The sequence below is a fragment of the Pectinophora gossypiella genome, chromosome 3 (assembly GCF_024362695.1).
Source record: "Pectinophora gossypiella chromosome 3, ilPecGoss1.1, whole genome shotgun sequence".
NCBI lineage: Eukaryota > Metazoa > Arthropoda > Insecta > Lepidoptera > Gelechiidae > Pectinophora > Pectinophora gossypiella.
The window spans coordinates 5,832,335-5,852,168 of record NC_065406.1 but is presented as its reverse complement, the minus strand read 5'-3'; the positions used below and the strand labels follow the sequence as shown (position 1 = coordinate 5,852,168).

Below are 19,834 nucleotides of genomic sequence, written 5' to 3'. Positions count from 1 at the left end.
TCACGCTATTGATTGTGAAAAGGAAGGAGATCGTCTTTTGGAGACGCCATCTTAAAATAAAGTGATATAAGTTTTGGTAGCGTAGAATATAGTAAAAATCTAAAGTAATCTTCTTTTGGTTATGAGCATACGAGCTTAGATAATTTTAATTTCGTGATAGCGTGTATAAAGGACCAAGGTACATATTTATTTCACTTCTGTTGTTTCATAAAATAACAAAAATTAGTTTGTTATTTTACCGTTCTTCTACTTCTATCTTCGTAGTACCGTTATTTTGAGCTAGATTAAAAGTACTTCGTAGGGAATAACGGATGAAAAAGTGCAATATCTAAAGCTGGAAAAGTGGAAGTCATCGATCCAGCGCTCAACGTACGGATGTAACACGTCAATATACTTGGGAGGGCAGGGCTCGAATTCATTGTCCTATCAGTGCTGTGAAAGTGATTTCTGTTTCAGTGAATTGTGACCGCATTTAGTGTTCTTTGAAGTTCTATGGAATCATTACCGTTTATTCAAAAGGGAAACGAGTTTTATAAGATATAACTGGTAATTGCTGTGCGTTGAATTGAGTGTAATTGTGATGTTCAGTATAGCAGTTACTTTTCTGTAGGCGTAGCACTGTCGTAAATGAAGGGCAGTGTTTGAAGTGTCCTTTACGCTGCTTGCAGTTGGTGGTAGGTGCGAGGGTGACCTCCTGATGGTGTGTACATCGCAGCATGTCTGCACTCTCGACGCCGGGCGGCGGAGGCACTACGGCGCAGAGCAAGCCGGCGTCCGGCAAGCAAAAGTATCAGAAGTTGGACATCAATAGCTTATACTGCGCCAACAGAGTGAGTAAAACAAATTACATATAATCATTTTGTAAAATAGCAAGCAACACTCCAACAAAGGTTGGTTGCTCTTGAATTATTAATACTATTTGCTTGATTTGTGATTAGGGTCTACCTATATACTTAAAGGGTTTAGTAGGTCAACGTAAAAATGTATGTATGTCTGAAAAGTGTTACCTATTGTAAGTTGTAATATATTAATAATATGTATAACCACCAAACATAGTTTTATATTAACATAAGTCTAGTATGTTCAGAAATATTTCAGGAGTAATTTCCTATTTTTAAATTGTAGTTTGGCACATATCATATGGGTTAATGCCCAGTAACATTCTTGCAATACTTTTTATCTAATCATAGGCCAAGCAAGTTCAAGTAGGTATCTTTTGTTGTAAATAGTTCTATTCTAACAAAGTGAGGAATCAACAGTATGAAATTGCTAGTTCATTTTACAATTGAATAGATTGATTGACCTTCTTCATAATAATATAAGAGTTCCTAGCTATTTGGCCTTGCTTCTTCATAGTAAGAGAGCAGGAATGAATCTAGTGTTGGTTAATATTACATTCCTCCCACTACAAGGTGAATTACCTAATCTCACTGGTAACTTTTTGTACTTAACTGACAATGATTTCTGAAAAAATTCACAACTCACTGTAGGTAAGATATTACACAAAAATAATAAAAAAAAAACTTAATACTTTTATTTATTGGTTATTGTAGGTAATTATAATATTAACCTCTCTTCTGCGGAGATACCAGACACAATAGACCTTACATTGTGACTGGTTGAGTTCTGCATCTCGGTGTTCGAAAAGTTAATAATGTTGGTACAATATTATAATGTGTAGATTTTATTATTAAATATTTTTTCCTTTCAGAACGAAAACTCTGAACCGTCCTCAGTGAAATCTCAACTAAGCCGCAAACATGGAATGCAAAGTCTTGGAAAAGTTCCTTCGGCGAGGCGCCCACCAGCCAACCTGCCCTCTTTGAAAACTGAAACTGGTCAAGATCCAAACGCTAAGTATGTATACATGTTTCAATTAAAATATAAAATACTTCAGCCATAATTTATTTACAGGTTTGATTTCAAGCCTATCATTTACTACTGTTATACTCTTTATACCTGCTGTCCTTATTATAAAATAATTGCAATTAATTCATTGATTTTACTAAAACTGATGTCTTTGTAAAGTAGGTTACTACATTCAGTCCATTAATATCTTTATAAAAACGTGTGAACCAACACATAAGCTGCCTATTCCATAAATAAAACCTTAATTTAGTAAATGTTAGCAAGTGTAAGTAATGTGTTGTTGTATCTTGCAGCTCTATCTCTGCTACTACTACAACTGTGTCTACACCAGCAACATGCACCTCTCAGACTATTGTAAGTATTGTTTACTTATGAGTTCCTTTTGTTTAGTGTTTGCCTAACAAACAGTGATTCACAGCTATTTCAATATAATGCATAAAACTATACCTAGAAATAATGCAATATGGAGTTCATTCCCTTTATGAACTATAATTGTTTGTGTAGTACTAACTAGTTTCCTGGAACTAGAATGCCATTACTGATGTCTGGGAAAGTGTAATTAACATGACTCAAATTAGTTAATTAGAATTATTGTTTCTTGCCAAATCGTGCCAATGCTTATACCTTTACTATTTACAGAATTTTGTAAAAAGGCTTTTGAGATTAGAAGCAACTTGTAGCTGGTAGTAAGTAAGCATGTGTGTTGCAGACGACGGCATCCAACAGCGGTGTGGTTGCGGGCACGGGGTCGGGCGGCTGGGTGCCGCTGCCGCCGCCGTCATCGCCCCACTTCCGCACAGAGTTTCCCTCCCTCGAGGCCGCTGCTCAGCCCTCACACCGCTCTTCAGAACATTCGACACCCCAGCCGCAACTCAGACCACAAAGTGAGTTTACAACTTAGGCATGTAGACTCATGCACAATCTGTTCAGATAAATATAAAATTTTACAAAATTATAATAATACATGACTTGCAATTAAACATTAAACTTTACATGCATTTGTGCAATGCAATGACCCTCTTTTTTGGTAAAAACACGCAACTGATTGGTTTTATACTTTTCATGGTTTGCAGGAGAAATGTATGACTGTAATGTTGTGCAGACATATTTACCTTTAATAATAGTTACGAAGTTTGTGTAAAATAAAGGTTTGTTTGCAGCGGAAGGCAGCTGGACGTGCGGTGGCGGCGTGGGCTCACGGGCCGAGTCGGCATCTCCCGCCGCCGCGCCCGCCTCGACGCCCGCCGCACAACAAACACCCGTCTACCGTGCTATTCTGCCATCCTTCGTGAGTATCTCTATATATTATAGGAATGGTTGGGAGAGTAAAAAAGACATATCCCTCTCATATTGTGCCATATCCCTCTAGTTATATACTTAGAAAAGTGTCAGTGCCTAATAAGATAAGAAGCAAAACAACCAAGATGGTTAAATAGCTTTGCAAATTAATTTACTTTTAGGAAGGGTGGCCCTGTAGGCCACCCATCCACTCGATAGTCATTTCGAACTTAGTTATGGTAACCGTTTTTTAATTGTTTGCAGCTGATGAAAGGTAGCAGTGGCGGCGGGCTGGGGCTGGGGTCGCTGGGCGCGCTGCGCGAGCCGCGCGGCGGCGGGGGCGGGGGCGGCGGCGGCGGGCCGCGCGCCGCGCCGCGCCCGCCCGCCACGCCGCGCGCCGTCGAGGTGCTCACCGCCAGGCCCATCCTGCGCGACGACCAGATCTCCTCACTCGATGATATCTCCAGAGATGCCGGCTGGGCGCAGAACGATGATATCGATTATGAGTACGTTTCTTTTCACCTATTGTATGCGGTCTGCGGTCAGGAATTAGCTCTTTAGAACTAAACGAGTATTCGGAATCTTAGTGACGGACACTTTAACGAATTTGTTTTTTGTTTACAGTCAAAAATTGGACTTCTCAGACGGAGAGTCTTCTGCTCCGAGCAAAATGAGCAATAAAAATATTAACCGTTCCGGTATGGATCATGAGCGTATGGATGCAAAAGTCCTGGATCCCGGTGACGTGGACCAGCTGTGGGCGGAACGGCGCAGAAGTGAAGTGAAGAATGAAGTGGCGCAGGCGGTCGCTCGCGCTAAACAACGCAAAGAGGAAGAGCAGCGCCGACAAATGCGTGACTCTACATCGTCTCAGCAACACAAGGACCCCCGAGAGCGGATAGACAGGGGAGACCGTGATCGGAACGATAACAGAGACAGAGATGCCGACACGAGGGAAAAGGTGCGGGACGATAGAGAGCGAGAGCGCTCCGATAATAGAGACAGGGATCGCATGGATAACAGGGAGAAAGAACGTGGTGATATCCGCGACAGAGACACGCGAGATAAAGATAGAATGGATAACAGAGACAGAGATCGGCGTGACAACAGGGACCGATTCGATAATAGGGACCGCGATCGTGACGTCAGAGACAGCGACCGCGAACGCGACCGTGACAGAATGGAAAACAGAGATCGCGGTCGTGTAGATAATAGGGATCGTCAGGAAAGCGACAAAGAGAGGTCGGACATGCGAGATAGGGATCGCAATGATAACAGGGACCGAATGGATAGGGATCGGTTCGATAGAGATAGAGAGAGGGAGAGACAAGACAGGGACCGCGATCGCGACCGGGTCGATAGAGACAGAGGGGATCGCGATAGAGGAGAGCGTGATCGTGACTTCAGAGACCGGGACCGAGATTATGGTCGTGATCGTGAAAATAATCCCGCATTTTCGAAGATGTTCCAGAATAACATACCACCACGATTTTTAAAACAGCAACAAAACAGACAACAGGAAGAGCAGCACAAGGCGTGGGCGTTTTCGGGGAAACCGGCGCCGAGGCGGCAGGAACCGCCTTCATACAATGCCCCGCGACATACGCCGCATAACGGTGGACGCCGCTCTTATTCAAGGTATGTTATACTTTTAAATAGGAATATAATATTTTTTTAATTATGTATGGTATTTAGATACAGATTATGTTTACTCCCTAGAACTTATATACTAACTGGATTTTTAATATCCTTTTTTGTTTTCAGAGATTACTCTGATCGTGAAGACGATTTCAGAAGAGAAAAGGACGGACCTGGCCCGCAATGGCGGTCTGAAATGCAAGACTATGACCGTTCTGGTAGAGAACTGGATAGGTCCAATTCTAAAGATTCTTATAAAGACTATGACTATAAAGATAGGAGGAATGATTCTGACAGAAAATCTTCTGAAAGTACAGTCGAGCACAGTAGCAGAACTGCTGCAGATAAACTAACTGAAGTGTTTGAGAGAAAAAGCATTGGGCTAACAGAACCTTTCGCTTCATCGGACTCATCGATACAAACACAACCGCCAGAGAGACGCACTTCGCCTCCTTCAAATTTATCTCAACGAGATTCCTCTGAGAGAGATTTTGGAAAAGCTTCCTGGGCGGACGTTGCACAAGAAGAAACAGCTAATTATACTATTCTTAAATCGTCTCTAGAAAAAGTCAATGTGCCGAAAGATAATGAGCTACCTATTAAAGATAATGTCCAAAAGGCTGAAATAGATAATGATGATACAAAGCGAACTCCTCAACAATCTTTCACGGGACCACCTCCCCAACATGGCACGAATCCATCGGACATTACAGCTGTTTCTTCGCAAAATCAAGCTAATAAACCTGGGCAGAATTTTGTTCAACAATCTTCTCAGAATAATTCTTATGCAGGTATTCCATCACAAAACGCACCCACCAGTCAAAGTCAATCCTCATTTACAGATAACCAATCTATTTCTAAATCGCAAAGCCAACCACTTGCGAAATCCACTAACCAAGGCGAAACACTTTCTGGAACGCAAATTAAAAAACAACCTTCATCTGAACATCTTCTACAACAAAATGTAACCAAACCACTTTTTACATCACAAAAATCTGAGAAGGAGCTCTCTGAATCGGAATCAGTAGCATCTAAGTCCAGCACTGACCCATCGAGCTTATCAGGTAATAAAATTAATGAAGCACAGGGTGGAGAATCTCAGCACGTGGGGTCCGACTCGCAGAAGCGACCCGATGATAAAAGAAATGACAGATTCAGCAATGAACAACTAAATCGGATTCCAGGCAAAGAGCCAATAGAAAGAAAATCGAGCGGTTCTGGTTCTGAAAAGAAAGGTAGAGGCTATGGTGGTGGTGGGTACTCAGTTTACGTGAGAGGTTGGGGTGCAAGAGAATCTCGTGGTCGTCGTTCACATCGTAGCTCCCGTTCGAATAATAGAGCTAGCGAATCTGATGGTTCTACTGACGGAGCTCCGAATTCTGAACGGAAAGAACGCCGTAGGGCTCCGCGCAGTCCTCGTGGTCCTAAAAAACAAGACAGACCCGATGATCCCAATAGACCACCTGCAGACCAAGGCCTATCTATCTCCGACGGCATGGAAAACAGAGAACCATTTGCGCCGCGAGGTCAACCTTCCCGTCGAGGGAGAGGAGGTTTCCAAGGGACGTCCCGACCACCAGCTCCAGCTAAACGCGTAGCAGGGTACGGACCGCCTAACACTAAAAGTCCATTTAGCCAAGCAAATAGAGCTGTTAAAGATAACGAGGAAGTTAAAGATAATAATCAGCAACCTGACGATAAAGGAAAACTGAGTAACAAACCACGTACTGGATCTTCAACTGGTCGAGGACGCGATCGTCGGCCCAAAGGAGCTGTTAGTGGTGAAGATGAAAATTGGGAGACTACCTCAGAACATTCCGAAGGCGGCGGGACCGGTGGCCGCCGCCGATCCTTAGGAGGCAGACAATCGGGACCATCTCAAAAAGGTCAAAGCCGCAATCAAAATCCTAACACCCGCCAAAATGCACGAAATGCCCAAGGAGTCAAAAAGGATACTCCAGGAGAAAATAAAACAGGTGACATTACAGAGGCTATGGGTGACCTTAAGTTATCTACTTCCAATAAGAAAGACGACGAGGTGGTTGATGATGGATTCCAAGAAGTGCGAAATAAGAAAAATTCCAAGGATGCTAGAGGCTCGTCAAAGGAAGACAATCAGCAAGCATCCAAGCAACCAAGATCTCATTCTAACCAAGGTGGTGGCCGAAATGGCTCTTCAACTAGAAATCCTAGTGATAAGTCTAATAATTCTCGTGGATCTGCACCAGTCCCTGGCAAGCCGGGGTCGCAATACGAGCGGCCCCGTCAGGCGAACTTAGCTCCGCGCTTCGTCAAGCAGAGGCAGAAGCAGCAAATGGGATTGGTGACCGGATTCGGCCCGGATACTGGTGCGGCACCGCCTCCTCCAGCTGTGAACGCTTGGGATAAACCTATTTCACAGACATTGCGCGGAAATGTTGAAGAGCCTACCGAAGTTGCGGAGAATAAATCTGGCCAATCCAGTCAACGCAGTACACCAGGAGATGCCCCAGCCGAAGCTAAACCCGCTCCTACTACATGCGCCATTGTGACTGATAAATCCGGCGTTCTCGATGGGACCACTCCGCCTGTAGAGACTATTATATTCGAGAATACTAATTATAAGACTGCTCCGCCTGCCGAGGCTTTGAAACAAAAATATCAACCAGGAGCTAACACTGCCAAACCTCAAGGAGAGGACATTCCTGCCGAAGTTGAAGCGCGGCCGTTACCTTTTAACGGAGAGGTGCGCCAAGTGCGCCCAAGATCTATTCAAGAGTTAATCGGAGACAACGGTAGGCCTACGGACGCAGAGGGCGCCCTGGGCCTGCAGATGCCTTTCGACACATCGCAAAAAGCTGAGGATTCTTCCGATATGAAATTAGATTTTGCATTCGATTCTGATCTCGGCCAACTGACGGAGGATAAATCTGCAAAGTCACTCGGTCTACCTCGTAGCACGCATATGAGTACATCAAATACGATATCCCCGCTGGCGGCTGATCTCAACTTAAAGATCGCTAGTGTCAAAAAAGTTTGGGAGATGCCAGCTGTGGCTGAAGGTACCGAAGAACTGCAGTTCGCTGGATTTGAGGAGACCAATACGGAGACGGGCGCGCCGCCAAACGTGTGTAAGGTGAAGCCTACACAGCAACTGCAGTCGCCGCCGCCGCAGCACTACAACCACGTGGGCTACCAGGGCGGCTACGGCGGCCTGTCCGTGCCCTCGCCGCCTGCGGTTTTGTTCAACTCGTCCCAGCAGTTGTTGGGCTCGTCGCAGCAACTGCAGCAGCAGGGCGGGCTGTACGGTGCTTTCCTCGACCAGAGCCGCGGTCAGTTCGGAGGGTTCCCCGGCACACCGTACGGCGCGGGATCCGCTGCACCCTACAACTACCAGCCGCCACCTGACATGTTCCAGAGTCTTCCGAGTCAATACCGGATGGTAAGCATTTGTTTCGGTAAATACTACAGCCAATACAATACATAAAATTAATAATAATTTTGAATAATGTTATGTCACATGTGTTTCAGGCGGCGGCAGCTGGAGGCGGAGCAGCATTTGGACAGTCCGGACAATTGGGTAATAGCCCAAGCACAGTTCTCATTTCAAGTTCGTCCAATTCGCTAATGTCGGCGACTGTCAAGCCCTCTTCTCAGCAAATTGGAGCTATTGGTAATTATTTTATCTATCCGTACTAGCACTTTAAACAGCTGTAAATTCGGACGACCAGTACACAGTATTATTAGAACTGAAAAATAATTGATATTAATAGCATCACGTGTTGCAGGCAGCAAAGGCGGCGGCGTCGGCGGCGTAGGCGGCGTGGGCGGCGTGAACACGTACCAGCAGCAGTACCTGGGCTATTCGGGCCCCGTGGGCGAGGCGCCGTACTCGCTGCCCGGGCTGCTGCCGCGGCCAGCGCCGCCCGCCTCCAGCTACTACGCGCCCTACCAGCCGCCGGCCGCGCCCGCCCCCTCCTACCCGCTGCAGTTCACGCCGCCTGCGCAATCCGGCGCCTTTGGCTCGCAGTTCCTCTCTTCGCAGCTACAGGTGGCCGCTGCCGTTCAGCAAATGGTAAGTTTTTCATCAGTGTACCTATACCTCCAGGTAAGACTAGTACTTTGCATAAACGATTGTGAGTAATTATTAAAGCATTTATTTAATAATTATCGTGCGACCAACTTAACATTGCTACAGCCTATTTATTGCCAGTTTTCAGCCTGTCTTAATTAGGTCTGTTTTGACGTTAATCGGATGTTTAATATAATATATTTATTTCCGCAGCAACAATACCGTGCGCCGATGCAGCAGCAGTACGCGCCGCCGCAGCCGCGCCCGCCGCCGCAGCAGCAACTGAAGAGCCCGCTGCACGAGCACGCCAACGGGTTCGCGCCGCTCGTGGAGTCCGCGTCGCCCACGCCCAAGGGCGCCAACAAGCCCACCAAGTCGCCGCACTCGCCGCCGCAGCACAAGTACCACGCGCCGCCGCCGCAGCCGCCGCCCGCACACACGCCGCACGGGCCGCACTCGCAGCACTCGCAACACTCGCAACACTCTCAACACTCGCAGCATGGCCCGCACCAGCAGCAGCATCAGGTGTGTACCTCTACTGACCTTATATTACCGGCCTCATGCCTACTGACACGAAAAATGATATCACAAAACTAACAAATAAATGATGTTCGATTCCAGCAAATGATGGGCGGCGGCAACAACGGGCGCATGGTGGGCGGCGGCGGGCCGGGCCGCGGCGGCATGGTGGCGCCGCGCTACCCCGCGCCCATCCAGCGGCCGCACGCGCCCGCGCTGCCGCTGTACCGCGCGCCGCCCGCGCAGCCGCGCCCGCACCCCGCGCCGCCGCGCCACAACATGTACTACCAGCACCACCAGCGCAGTTAGTATCCGCATGTACCGATACCCGCCTTCATATTACACGTAATCCGATGTGAGAGGAGGGTGACGACACGTTGCGATGTGTGCAGATGGCGGCGGCGGCGGGGAGCGCGCGGCGGAGAGCGGCGAGGGCGCGGCGGCGGCGGACGAGGCGGGCGAGGCGCCGGCCGCGGCCGAGCCGCCCGCCGCCGAGGTGAAGCCGGAGTAGACGCGGGGCCGCCCGGCTCGAGCCTCGCCCGTGCAATTGTCGGTCCGCGTCTCCGACGCGACCGTATCCACGTCCCCGGACGTTGACGACATTACATTTTCGGTATTTTAAATTAAGTCGTAAATTATGGAAGTGATTATAAGATTTATTTAAGATTCGTACGGATCGAAGCGGCGCCGCTCCTTCGCGGCGCGACTCGGTAGTTCCGTCTCTCGCGCCGGCCCCGGCGGCCCGAGGCGCCCAGAGACGCTCCGCTTGTATGTAAATATATTGATTGGACGGACATCCAGCTGTCTATTTGACTGTTATGTTTAAGTATATGAAAACGCGAAAGGTCGGCGGCCTCGCTGCGATCGAACGTTGTACCGCGAGGACGACTCGTCCTTCTGACCGATGCTGCCTCGAGACCTCTCACTAGTGAATATGTACGTAGCGATGGTTTGCAGAACTAATGTCGGTGCAATATAAGTGTCACATTTGTATTGCATCGATATTCATTTAAAATAATAAATGTAATCTGGAGTGGAAACGTATGAGTGCCCCTCGGCATTGGGTGACCGTTGCACGTGACGCTCCATGTATCATAATCAATTATTATATGCGAATAAAATTATTATGACCGAATTTTTATTTTTACTTAATTAAACCCGTATTTCCTGCCACGTTCGTTTGCTATTCTTATTGATCTAAAAAGGTGGACATGCACAACTCACACTCGTAATCTCTATTGGGGTGAGCAGAGCCACAGTCGTCTGCGGCCAATGTAGTGAGCAACACTTTTCTACATCTGAACACTTTCGCCTGTGATTACTAGGAGAGACAGAACCACAAAAATCAACTTGCTAGATGGAAGCCAGAGAACCTTTACTGAAATATTCTACATCAGTGGATAGAACAAAGAAGACCGGCCAAGTAGTTAATGCCATCATGTCAAAAAAAAAAGCAAAGTAATAAGTACACACCAAGTTAAGCCAATATAAATACAGGATTATTATAATAAGTAGAGTTTTGATATACAGTGTGTTAGTGAGCGGAAAGTGGAATTTTCCATCGCAGAAGTAAACTTGACAATAATTTTAACAAATATCATGACTTGTGATGGAAATTCCCTCAGTATTCGTGTCACTAGCGCCCTGTACATAGGTATATGTATATAGGCTATGATTATCCTATTGAACGTAGCACGACTAAAATGATAGCAAGATAGATAATAGTACATCGCACAATGCGAAAGAGACGAGAGATGCGTTTTTACACTACTCAATACGAAAGAGAAGTATGTATTTTAAAAAAATGTGCAATGCCAACCTCACTTCAGCAATCCGGGAATCCTCTTTCGGGAGTTCTCAATGACAACTTGCAGCCAGTCTTGGCACTGGTGTATTAGAAAAGAATCGAGTAGCGTGTTATTAAGACCATCAGGTGTTGGCAATGCAATACGAATAAAAACGACTTGGACAGGATTCATCATATCCTTGGTTTCTGTGTATTTTCATACCTACAAAAGTGGCCTTAAGTTTTTTGATTACTTGCGTATCTGCCCACCCCATTAGGTATGACGGGCATGAGTTTAAAGTTCTTGTCAATATCGTATGCAACAATATGAAAACAAACGATAGTGGCTATTTTAACTTTCGAGAGACAACACGCTGAATAAAAAAAAATAATTTACATTCTAACATTGTATTCAATAAAATATTATTTCATATAATTATATTATTGGACAGATTTTGAAGTCGGCTTAATATTTTGAAATTACTATTTTATTGTAAATTCAAGTAACACTGAAAATATTATTACGTCAGTAGCCAGACAGCATCAAAACAATCGAATAAACAGGTCTTTACCAATATTTATGTATGTCCGACACACCCTTGACCGTTTTCCAATTTTCTTTAATTTATGCTCAAACCATTACTAAAAGATTACTAATAATGGTACTACTTAGGTATAAATTACATCTCAGCCCCTTTTAGTTTTTCAACTTGTCTTAATTTGTAACGGTTTATTGACCATAACATGAAACTACTAAACCGATTTTGATGAAACTTGCACTATTCCCTAATAAAGTTGAATGATATTTTATCCAATATAAAAATAATTATTACAATAAATTAATTAATTTAATTATTATTGTTAAATGACCTTTAAATAATTAATGTTGCCTAATAATGGGACTCCTGGATACAAAAGACAACATCGAGTTCATTGTTTTTTCTTCTGAAATAATGTTTCTTTTTTACCATAACCTTATAACTTCTGACCCGTTTTTGATGAAACTTGCACTATACCCTAAGTTGAACCATTATTGCAATACCGTTTGTAGTTTCTGAGATAAATACAAAAATATATATATGATACTTTATTGAGCACAATGGACACAAAATACAGAGATAAGGACAACATAAAATATACAGAAAAGCACAACAGGCGGCCTTATTGCTCATGCAGCAATTTCTTCCAGGCAACCACAGGCACATACATTTACACCTGTGAAATTTGGTACAAGCGCAGAGGCCCACATTGACTAACATTTACGATTATTGTACAATTCCAACAATATTACACATACGGGTCAAATTGATAAACTCTAATTAAAATCTGTTAAAATCACTTTAATTTTTATGTTGATCAGTTATATAGTATATTTTTTAATTGTTTATGCAAAACTTTTTAATTTGAATTAGGTTAGGTATCTTCAGACATAAATCTGTCCATAAGGGCCGTGATAAAACTGAACTTATTTGGCTCCGAGCCAAGGAATATACTACTCTCTAATACTCCTAGGTAAAATAACTGCACCCTCTGAAATCTGTACCCAACATCCGTCTAGACACGCCGACGGCGCCAGCGGCATCCACGTCTGCCGTCGATACTATTTCAATTTGTTCGAAAGTTTGTGCATGTTTACTACCCATTATTATCCTAGCGTGAAGGTGCATATGCCGTGGGCCGATCGTTAAACTGGCCTGATCGTTAAACTAGCCTGATCGGGATCTGCCTGGACACATATATTTTGTATTTTGGTCTCTAGCTTAACGCCTCGTCCTCACTAGGCGACTTTTGTCGTCCGATATCCGGGGACCTGTCGCTCGACAAATAAGAGCGACTTTTTTTTTTTTCGTGTTAATGCGATGGCACATCTAGATTATATTATTTGAATATATAGTTCGTGTATTGATATTTTCATCAATTACCCAATGTCGGGGTGTCCAACTAAATTCTTTAGCTCAGTAGGGAATAATACGCAACCACGATATAGGTACTTACTTATATAGTACTATCATCTAGTATATTATTGAGATTCTTGTATAACACACCTATTATAATCTGAGAGTCGAGATATGAAAGTGCTCGTCATATTTATCTCGGCAATTTTATCAACGGCTACTTATGTTGCTCAATTTCACACAGTAGCGCAGCGGCGCCGTGGCTTAGTTGGTTAAAGCGCCTGTCTAGTAAACAGGAGATCGTGAGTTCGAATCTCGCCGGGGCCTGCGATGTGGTATCTTTTTATCAAACTTTTGTAAATCAAGTTCTGTTTATAATTTTTCTAGTTTTGTTTTGATCGATTTCTTATACTAGATATTTATATGTCTCATTTGTTGTATTGTATTTTAAAAGGCCGTAAACAGTCAGATGAAGTCGATGTGAAGCCAACATTTATGTGTAAATGTAAACTAAATAATACTTAATTAAATACAATGCTTGTAGAAAACCTTGTATTCTCACCAAATACATGCTTGTGGATTGGTTTCCTATCTAGTCTATTTTTACGTGAACCCAGTGGTATTGAAAAATCAATCGAAAGGGAGATAAAATAGGTACCTACGTATCTAATAGTAGGATAAAATGATAGCGCAGACAAATGTGAAATTGTAATTGGCATCGCCGGTAGTGTTACAAATGTTACAATAATACCTAAAATAAGGGTGTAAAACGTTAACTGTTTAATTTACCAATCTGTACACATACCATTGTATAAGTGTTCTAAGAAAATACTTAGTAACATCTATCGTCATAATAACATTCTTGAGTTAATCACCGCTATATCGCTCAATCTATAGGTAGGTATAATAAGCAGATCGACGTATCTAATTACTCGCTTCAAGTGCATGCAATTCGCGGTATTATTTGTATTCATAGGATTGCTGGTACATGATAACGGTATGTATTGTTAAGCGTTGCGTCCATATGCTATTATTTTATGCAGCTTAGGACATATTTGTAACAATTCAAAAAGTAATAACTCTCAATTTACTAGTAATGACATGAATTAATGTAGCAATCGTAGATATTTGAAATTATTCAATTAACGAACCGTATTCTTTTTGACGTAACTTATTGAAGATATGCCTTGGATGACATTCGAATAGGTACTGAGTTGGAAATCAATAGCAGTTATTTCAAAATGGTAAAATGTGAGCAAAATACAGGGATTAAACTGTGCTTATTGAAAAACTCCTGTAAGTATCATTAGGACTAGACACAGATAGAGAGCTCTAGTGCAAGTGGCATTAAAATTGCAAAGGTCAACAACCAGACGACAGCTGGATGCAGACGCTTTGTCCCGAACTGATCCTGACGGCGCCAGGGCCGTTTACCCCGCCGAACATGAATATATCCTTACGGAGATCCTACGGGTCATACACAGGTCTCTTAGCGTAACCAGCCAATGACATTTCGTCGTAGAACCAACTGTGCCAGGAAAAAAACTTAAAATGGTAGTCTGACGATCGTCATTCGAATATGCAGTTATGTGTTTCTAATGTTAATTTAAAACTTCGTATTTCCCCCCTCATATTATCCGTTTCAGTTTTCCTTTGTTACCCGACTATTTTATTATGTAATAACAAAGTGTGTACGGCTATGGTGTTGCGCACTTATTTTAAAGCATTCTTGATATTAGATACTAATGCATAGGCATTGAAAAGTACGCAGGATTGATAATATTAGTGCGGATATGTAAATATTTATAACATACTAGGGACTAAGTATTTATTATACGTATCTGATATCTCCGTATAAAGTACTGACCGTAGACTTCCCCTAAGAGCATATACCACTACCACGTTAGATATGCACAATCGGCGGCCTTCTCGTCCTTATGCAGGCAATGCATAGCATCCACATATTATAGACTATATCCACCGGTTCGTGGATTCGTGAGCTGTTCGTAAGTAATTTTAATTTCGCGATTGAAGTATGATCAATGAATTGTATAAGTATTTGATTACGTTATCGCCAATCACCATTTCATGACTATCGCATACATAGGTATGTCCGACCAATACCTAATGCGCGGATGAAAGTTTGTTTAGAAGATTTACTTACCCTGTGAACAAAGAATCAGAATCATTTATTCAACGTAATTATCTTGGATAAACTTGTTGAAGGTCAATGTAACATTATTGAATTTACGTCATTTCGCAAGGTGTTATGGCTGAGGAGAAGAAATGACAAGAATCTGCAACAGCAACACATCTTTTAAATTTTAAAATTTAAAAGATGCATGCTTTACGTATTCTTCATGACTACAGGAGTGTCAAGGCGCCTACGTGGAACTTACTCGATAATCCAATTTGTACTTATACGTGATAAAGTAACAGCAATGTAGATACATCTATTTCACAAACGATTCATTTGCAAAGTACCTAAGTACATACCTAATGAATAATTACCTATTTTATACATGCTTACCTACGTTTCTCTACAGATAAGTAGTACATTGTTTTCTGTACATTGAAATAATTTAAACGAATTATAACAACGCTTAATAGGGATATTTATATTTACGATAGAATTCGTCTGATTCGCTAGGGTTACCTAGGTAGGTAACTGTAGTACCCACAAATGTAGGCAGGTAAATGTAGGTACATTTACCTGCCTACATTTGTGGGTAGCAAATTAAATTTAACAGAACCGCCTACATGATTTGTTAAACCACAGGTTAAACTGGACAGTTAGTTGTCCACGAGCACACACACACACACGTTATTTGTCATTTCATTATGGGTTGAAGACGTCACGGCAGCGATGCATGCATCATGCGATTTCCCCAAGGATACCGACCTCGAACTCTATTCGTGCGCCGGAGTTACCTTGAGAACCAACTCGTTATTCTTTGTTCCTACTACCGAGTTTTATTTATGAGCTAAATAAGAACAACATTTTGTTTCGAAAATGGGTCATTGACTCAATTACAAGTTAAGTTAGGTTATGGACATGCGCGGTTTTAGTAAGAGCAATTTGTTGTGAATTATATCTACCAACCCATTCAACCAACCCACCAACCTACCCATGCCCATGCCTGCTTCGATACGTTCATATTATTAAGGAAATTGTAGGAAAGATACTGATTCTTTTAATGCCGGTAATTCTTATAGATGTAAGAGCTACAAAGGAACAGCTGATGACAACTTGCAGCTTGCTTTAAATTTCCTTCGTGACTGCGCTTAAAAGACACCAATCAATTTATGAATGGGTCGTCGTTTAGTGGAACTCGCGTTTAATCTTCTCGCTGTCTGTACCGGATATTGACCCTGTCGTTAATTGCCCTTAAGTTGCGCCTTTCTAACTGACAATTGGTCTAACTAAGAAACACCAGTTAATCCGCAGTAAGGATAACGAAGGGCAATAAGTTTTAGTTAAACTATGGTTAGCTAGGTACTTTTTAGACTAATAGGTATTTACTTTGCTAATGAGAAGTTTCGCATTTTAAAAACCTTTATTGCAGAAGTCCTGTGTGACTAATTTACTAATTACTGACTCATTTACTAGAACAGTAGTTCATTTGTGTTCCAGTGGGCACAGAACATGCCTATAGATAACTATTGTAGTGTTTATTCGCCATAAACAAAGTAGGCTTTGTGATAACTACTTTTATCTGATAAATATGTAAATGTTTAATATGTACTTTTACAAACTATGTCCTCGTAGATACTAATCGCATGATATCAATTTAGGTAAGATACCTAAGTAAACATTGGTCATCGTTATGATATTAATGCTTTTTATATAGTTATGTATGTCTTGGCATCCAGGCTCTGGCCCTCCATCTCGATGATTCACCTCACCTAACAAGACACCTACATTCGCTACATTTACCGTATCCCAGATTCTATTGATCATTATTTGTTATTACAATACGACAACTGACAGATGATGAATGAACTGTTGATAATACGGATGGATTCATCATAAATATATAACAAATTACCGTTAAATATTAGACAATGTAACCAATTAATGACATTTAAAAAGTTGACTACTTAAGTATTTAATTGAAAAGACATTTTATTCCGTTGACGAAATTTTGTCTGAATTATATTTATTGTTAATTTTCTATTTTGATTATATTGTGTAACTTCATTTGAATGCTATTGTAATTTATTTATTAATTTTATTTGTAATTTAATCTGTTATGTTTTAAATTCGTATACCGAAAGGTGCGATATAGTGCGACATAAATTATATTGTAACAACAATCTATGTTGACGAAAAAATGAATTTGAAATATATCATATATTTGAATATAATTCATCTTAGAGCCCCGTATCAAAAGTGGCTGCAAGTTGTCATCTGAATGCTTGTGGTTCTGAGTTTATCTTCGATTTGTATATCTCAGAGAAGTTTATGAGTGATTATCAGAGTTAGAAAGTTTCATGATGATTACAGATCCGACTGAAACATCAGTGTAATATTTATGAAAGAAAGAAGGACAGTCATCTAAATCAACCACCTATCACGTTGGTCTAACAGAAAGCTTGGTGAGGTGTGGGTACTTAGTTCATCTTGCATGTACTTCTGACTACCTCAATGGGCCCCAATAGTCGTGAGCATATTTTACTTTGTTATCTAATTAACTATACAGTAGGTAAGTAGTAATATCGTGTTGTGCTACTATTTGAAACATTCCTTGGCTGTGCTGGGAATTATGGTAATAATATTGTTCTTAGCACTTTGTAGACATAAACAGCATCACGCTTGTATCCCCGAAGGGGTAGGCAGAGGTGCATAGTAACACGTAAACGTATGGTGGTGGTGTTTCAATTATTAGCATGTTGCAAAATGATATCATTATATTTGTATATTTTTATGCGTATCTTGTATCCTTCTTGTCGAGGATAATGATGTGTTTAGTGGAACAAATAACTAATCCACTAACTAACCACCACGAACAAAGACTGCTAATCTAGTAAGTTTATAATATAAGCCACAACAATTATGAGGAAAACAAGCAAAATCAGATTTTAGCCTTGTTGTTGACAAATGAAGGTAAAATCGGAACAAATTAGGATGGTAACTGCGGCTGATAAATTCCCAACAACCCAATGATATTCCTCCTGAAGCCCTCCTGATAACTAAAACGACGTACTTAATGTAAATAGATATTTTTTATACTTTTTTGAACTTCGTCATGAGTGTTCGTTATGTTATACGATTTACCTAGTAGGTAGGTTCTTAGTTTACTATGTATATTATGATATTATATTGCAATATAAGGACCCCGATACCGACCCCGGCGGCGTGGTCGACGATTGGCCTCATTCAGCGCTTATCGCTATCAGCCCACTAGGTTGATTGGTTCTTTCAAATATAACCCGCTCAGACGACGCCCTGAGCCAAGGAGCCCGACTGCGCTTCCTCAGGCTAGAGGGGTTAAAAAGGCCACATCAAAGGAATTCATCTAAATTTGATTGTACCGGGTGAGAGCTCTCAGTGTTCCCCAATTGTCTGGGCAAGTACTTAATGCCATTTGCGGCAAATCTACAATAAAGTCACGTCAAAAAAAATTAATAAGAAAGTTAGTAATGTAAGAGTATTTCTTTTTGTGCAATAATAAATCGACAATGATAAATGACTGACGCAAAATTATTGAATAAGAATCATTTTCTCTGCTAGGGTGGATAGAATCGCAACTAGAATACTTGTAAGAAAATATCTCTGAGATGGATTTTTCTGAATCCTGCTAAGTCTCAATTAATTCGACAATGTCAGAGATGAAGTATTTCTTTTGTACTGTGCAGTGTGCCGGGCATAAAGTATAATAGAGTATATCCGATTCAATGTGAGACAGTTGGCACTTACTGAACACAGACGCAATCAAAAGTGTAGACATATCAATCTAAGAATGCGTAAAAAAGCTGTTATAACTTTAAGCTTATCGCTGCACCCTATTTTTTGTTTATCTTTCAAGATAGTTACCCCGTGACATTTATTTAAATCACTTTGTTTTCCCTAATTTGAGGACACAAGTAATATGATCCGTGCTTCGGGAGGGCACGTTACATAAACCAGTAACCTATTCACACAAGAGGAACACAACAATCACAATCCTACAATCACAATCGTCTTCAGCATGTTACGAAGGATATAATCCCTCAAACGGTTTTTTCACAACGTGCCCGGGAACATAAGCAGGTAAACGCGTTTTATTTGCAAGCAATGTGGGACTTTCTAGGTTACGTTTACGTACCAATATTTTGTCATTAATTAGTAATTAATTAGTAAGTACAGTCATGAGCAATATAATGTACCCACTTTAGGACTCTGTCGCTCTAACATATTTGACATTCAGTGAGACTTACGGATTAATTTGTCAAAAAAGTTAATGTGACATGGTACCAAAGTGTATACATATTAATGCTCGTGACCGTACATAAATATTCCATAATACATTGTTGCTTGACATTTGGAACACATTATATATAGAATTATATTGCTGCCTATATTGCTTCTCTTTATTTTGATCAGAATAATAATGGTTGGAAGATGTAATTGTGCCTGGGTGTAATAAAATGGGGCATCATTTATATCTAAAAACAAAGATAAAAGATTCATATGCCTGTTATACATGAAATTTTCTAATTTCATGCATTTTAACCTTCTGGTTAAATGGAGAAAATACTTGTTTTTGAAAAGGAACGTAGCCTGGAAAGCCCCTCATTGTTTATTTGTATTATCTG

The 19,834-nt window shown here is 41.6% G+C and overlaps 1 protein-coding gene and 1 non-coding gene across 2 annotated transcripts; both read left to right on the top strand.

Moving 5' to 3' along the window:
* On the top strand, positions 1 to 10,490 carry LOC126381999 (protein PRRC2A). The gene is made up of 14 exons (XM_050031674.1): positions 1 to 178; positions 669 to 830; positions 1,712 to 1,857; positions 2,163 to 2,223; positions 2,579 to 2,753; positions 3,030 to 3,157; positions 3,412 to 3,653; positions 3,772 to 4,785; positions 4,912 to 8,206; positions 8,296 to 8,437; positions 8,553 to 8,839; positions 9,050 to 9,361; positions 9,458 to 9,659; positions 9,748 to 10,490. Exons 2-14 carry the CDS (start codon positions 717 to 719, stop codon positions 9,864 to 9,866), a joined length of 6,237 nt encoding a protein of 2,078 aa, XP_049887631.1. The 5' UTR covers positions 1 to 178; positions 669 to 716; the 3' UTR covers positions 9,867 to 10,490.
* A 2,799-nt stretch (positions 10,491 to 13,289) lies between these two features.
* On the top strand, positions 13,290 to 13,363 carry Trnat-agu (transfer RNA threonine (anticodon AGU)). Its single transcript has one exon. It is a non-coding gene; the product is annotated as a tRNA-Thr (tRNA).
* The last annotated feature ends 6,471 nt before the right edge of the window (positions 13,364 to 19,834 follow it).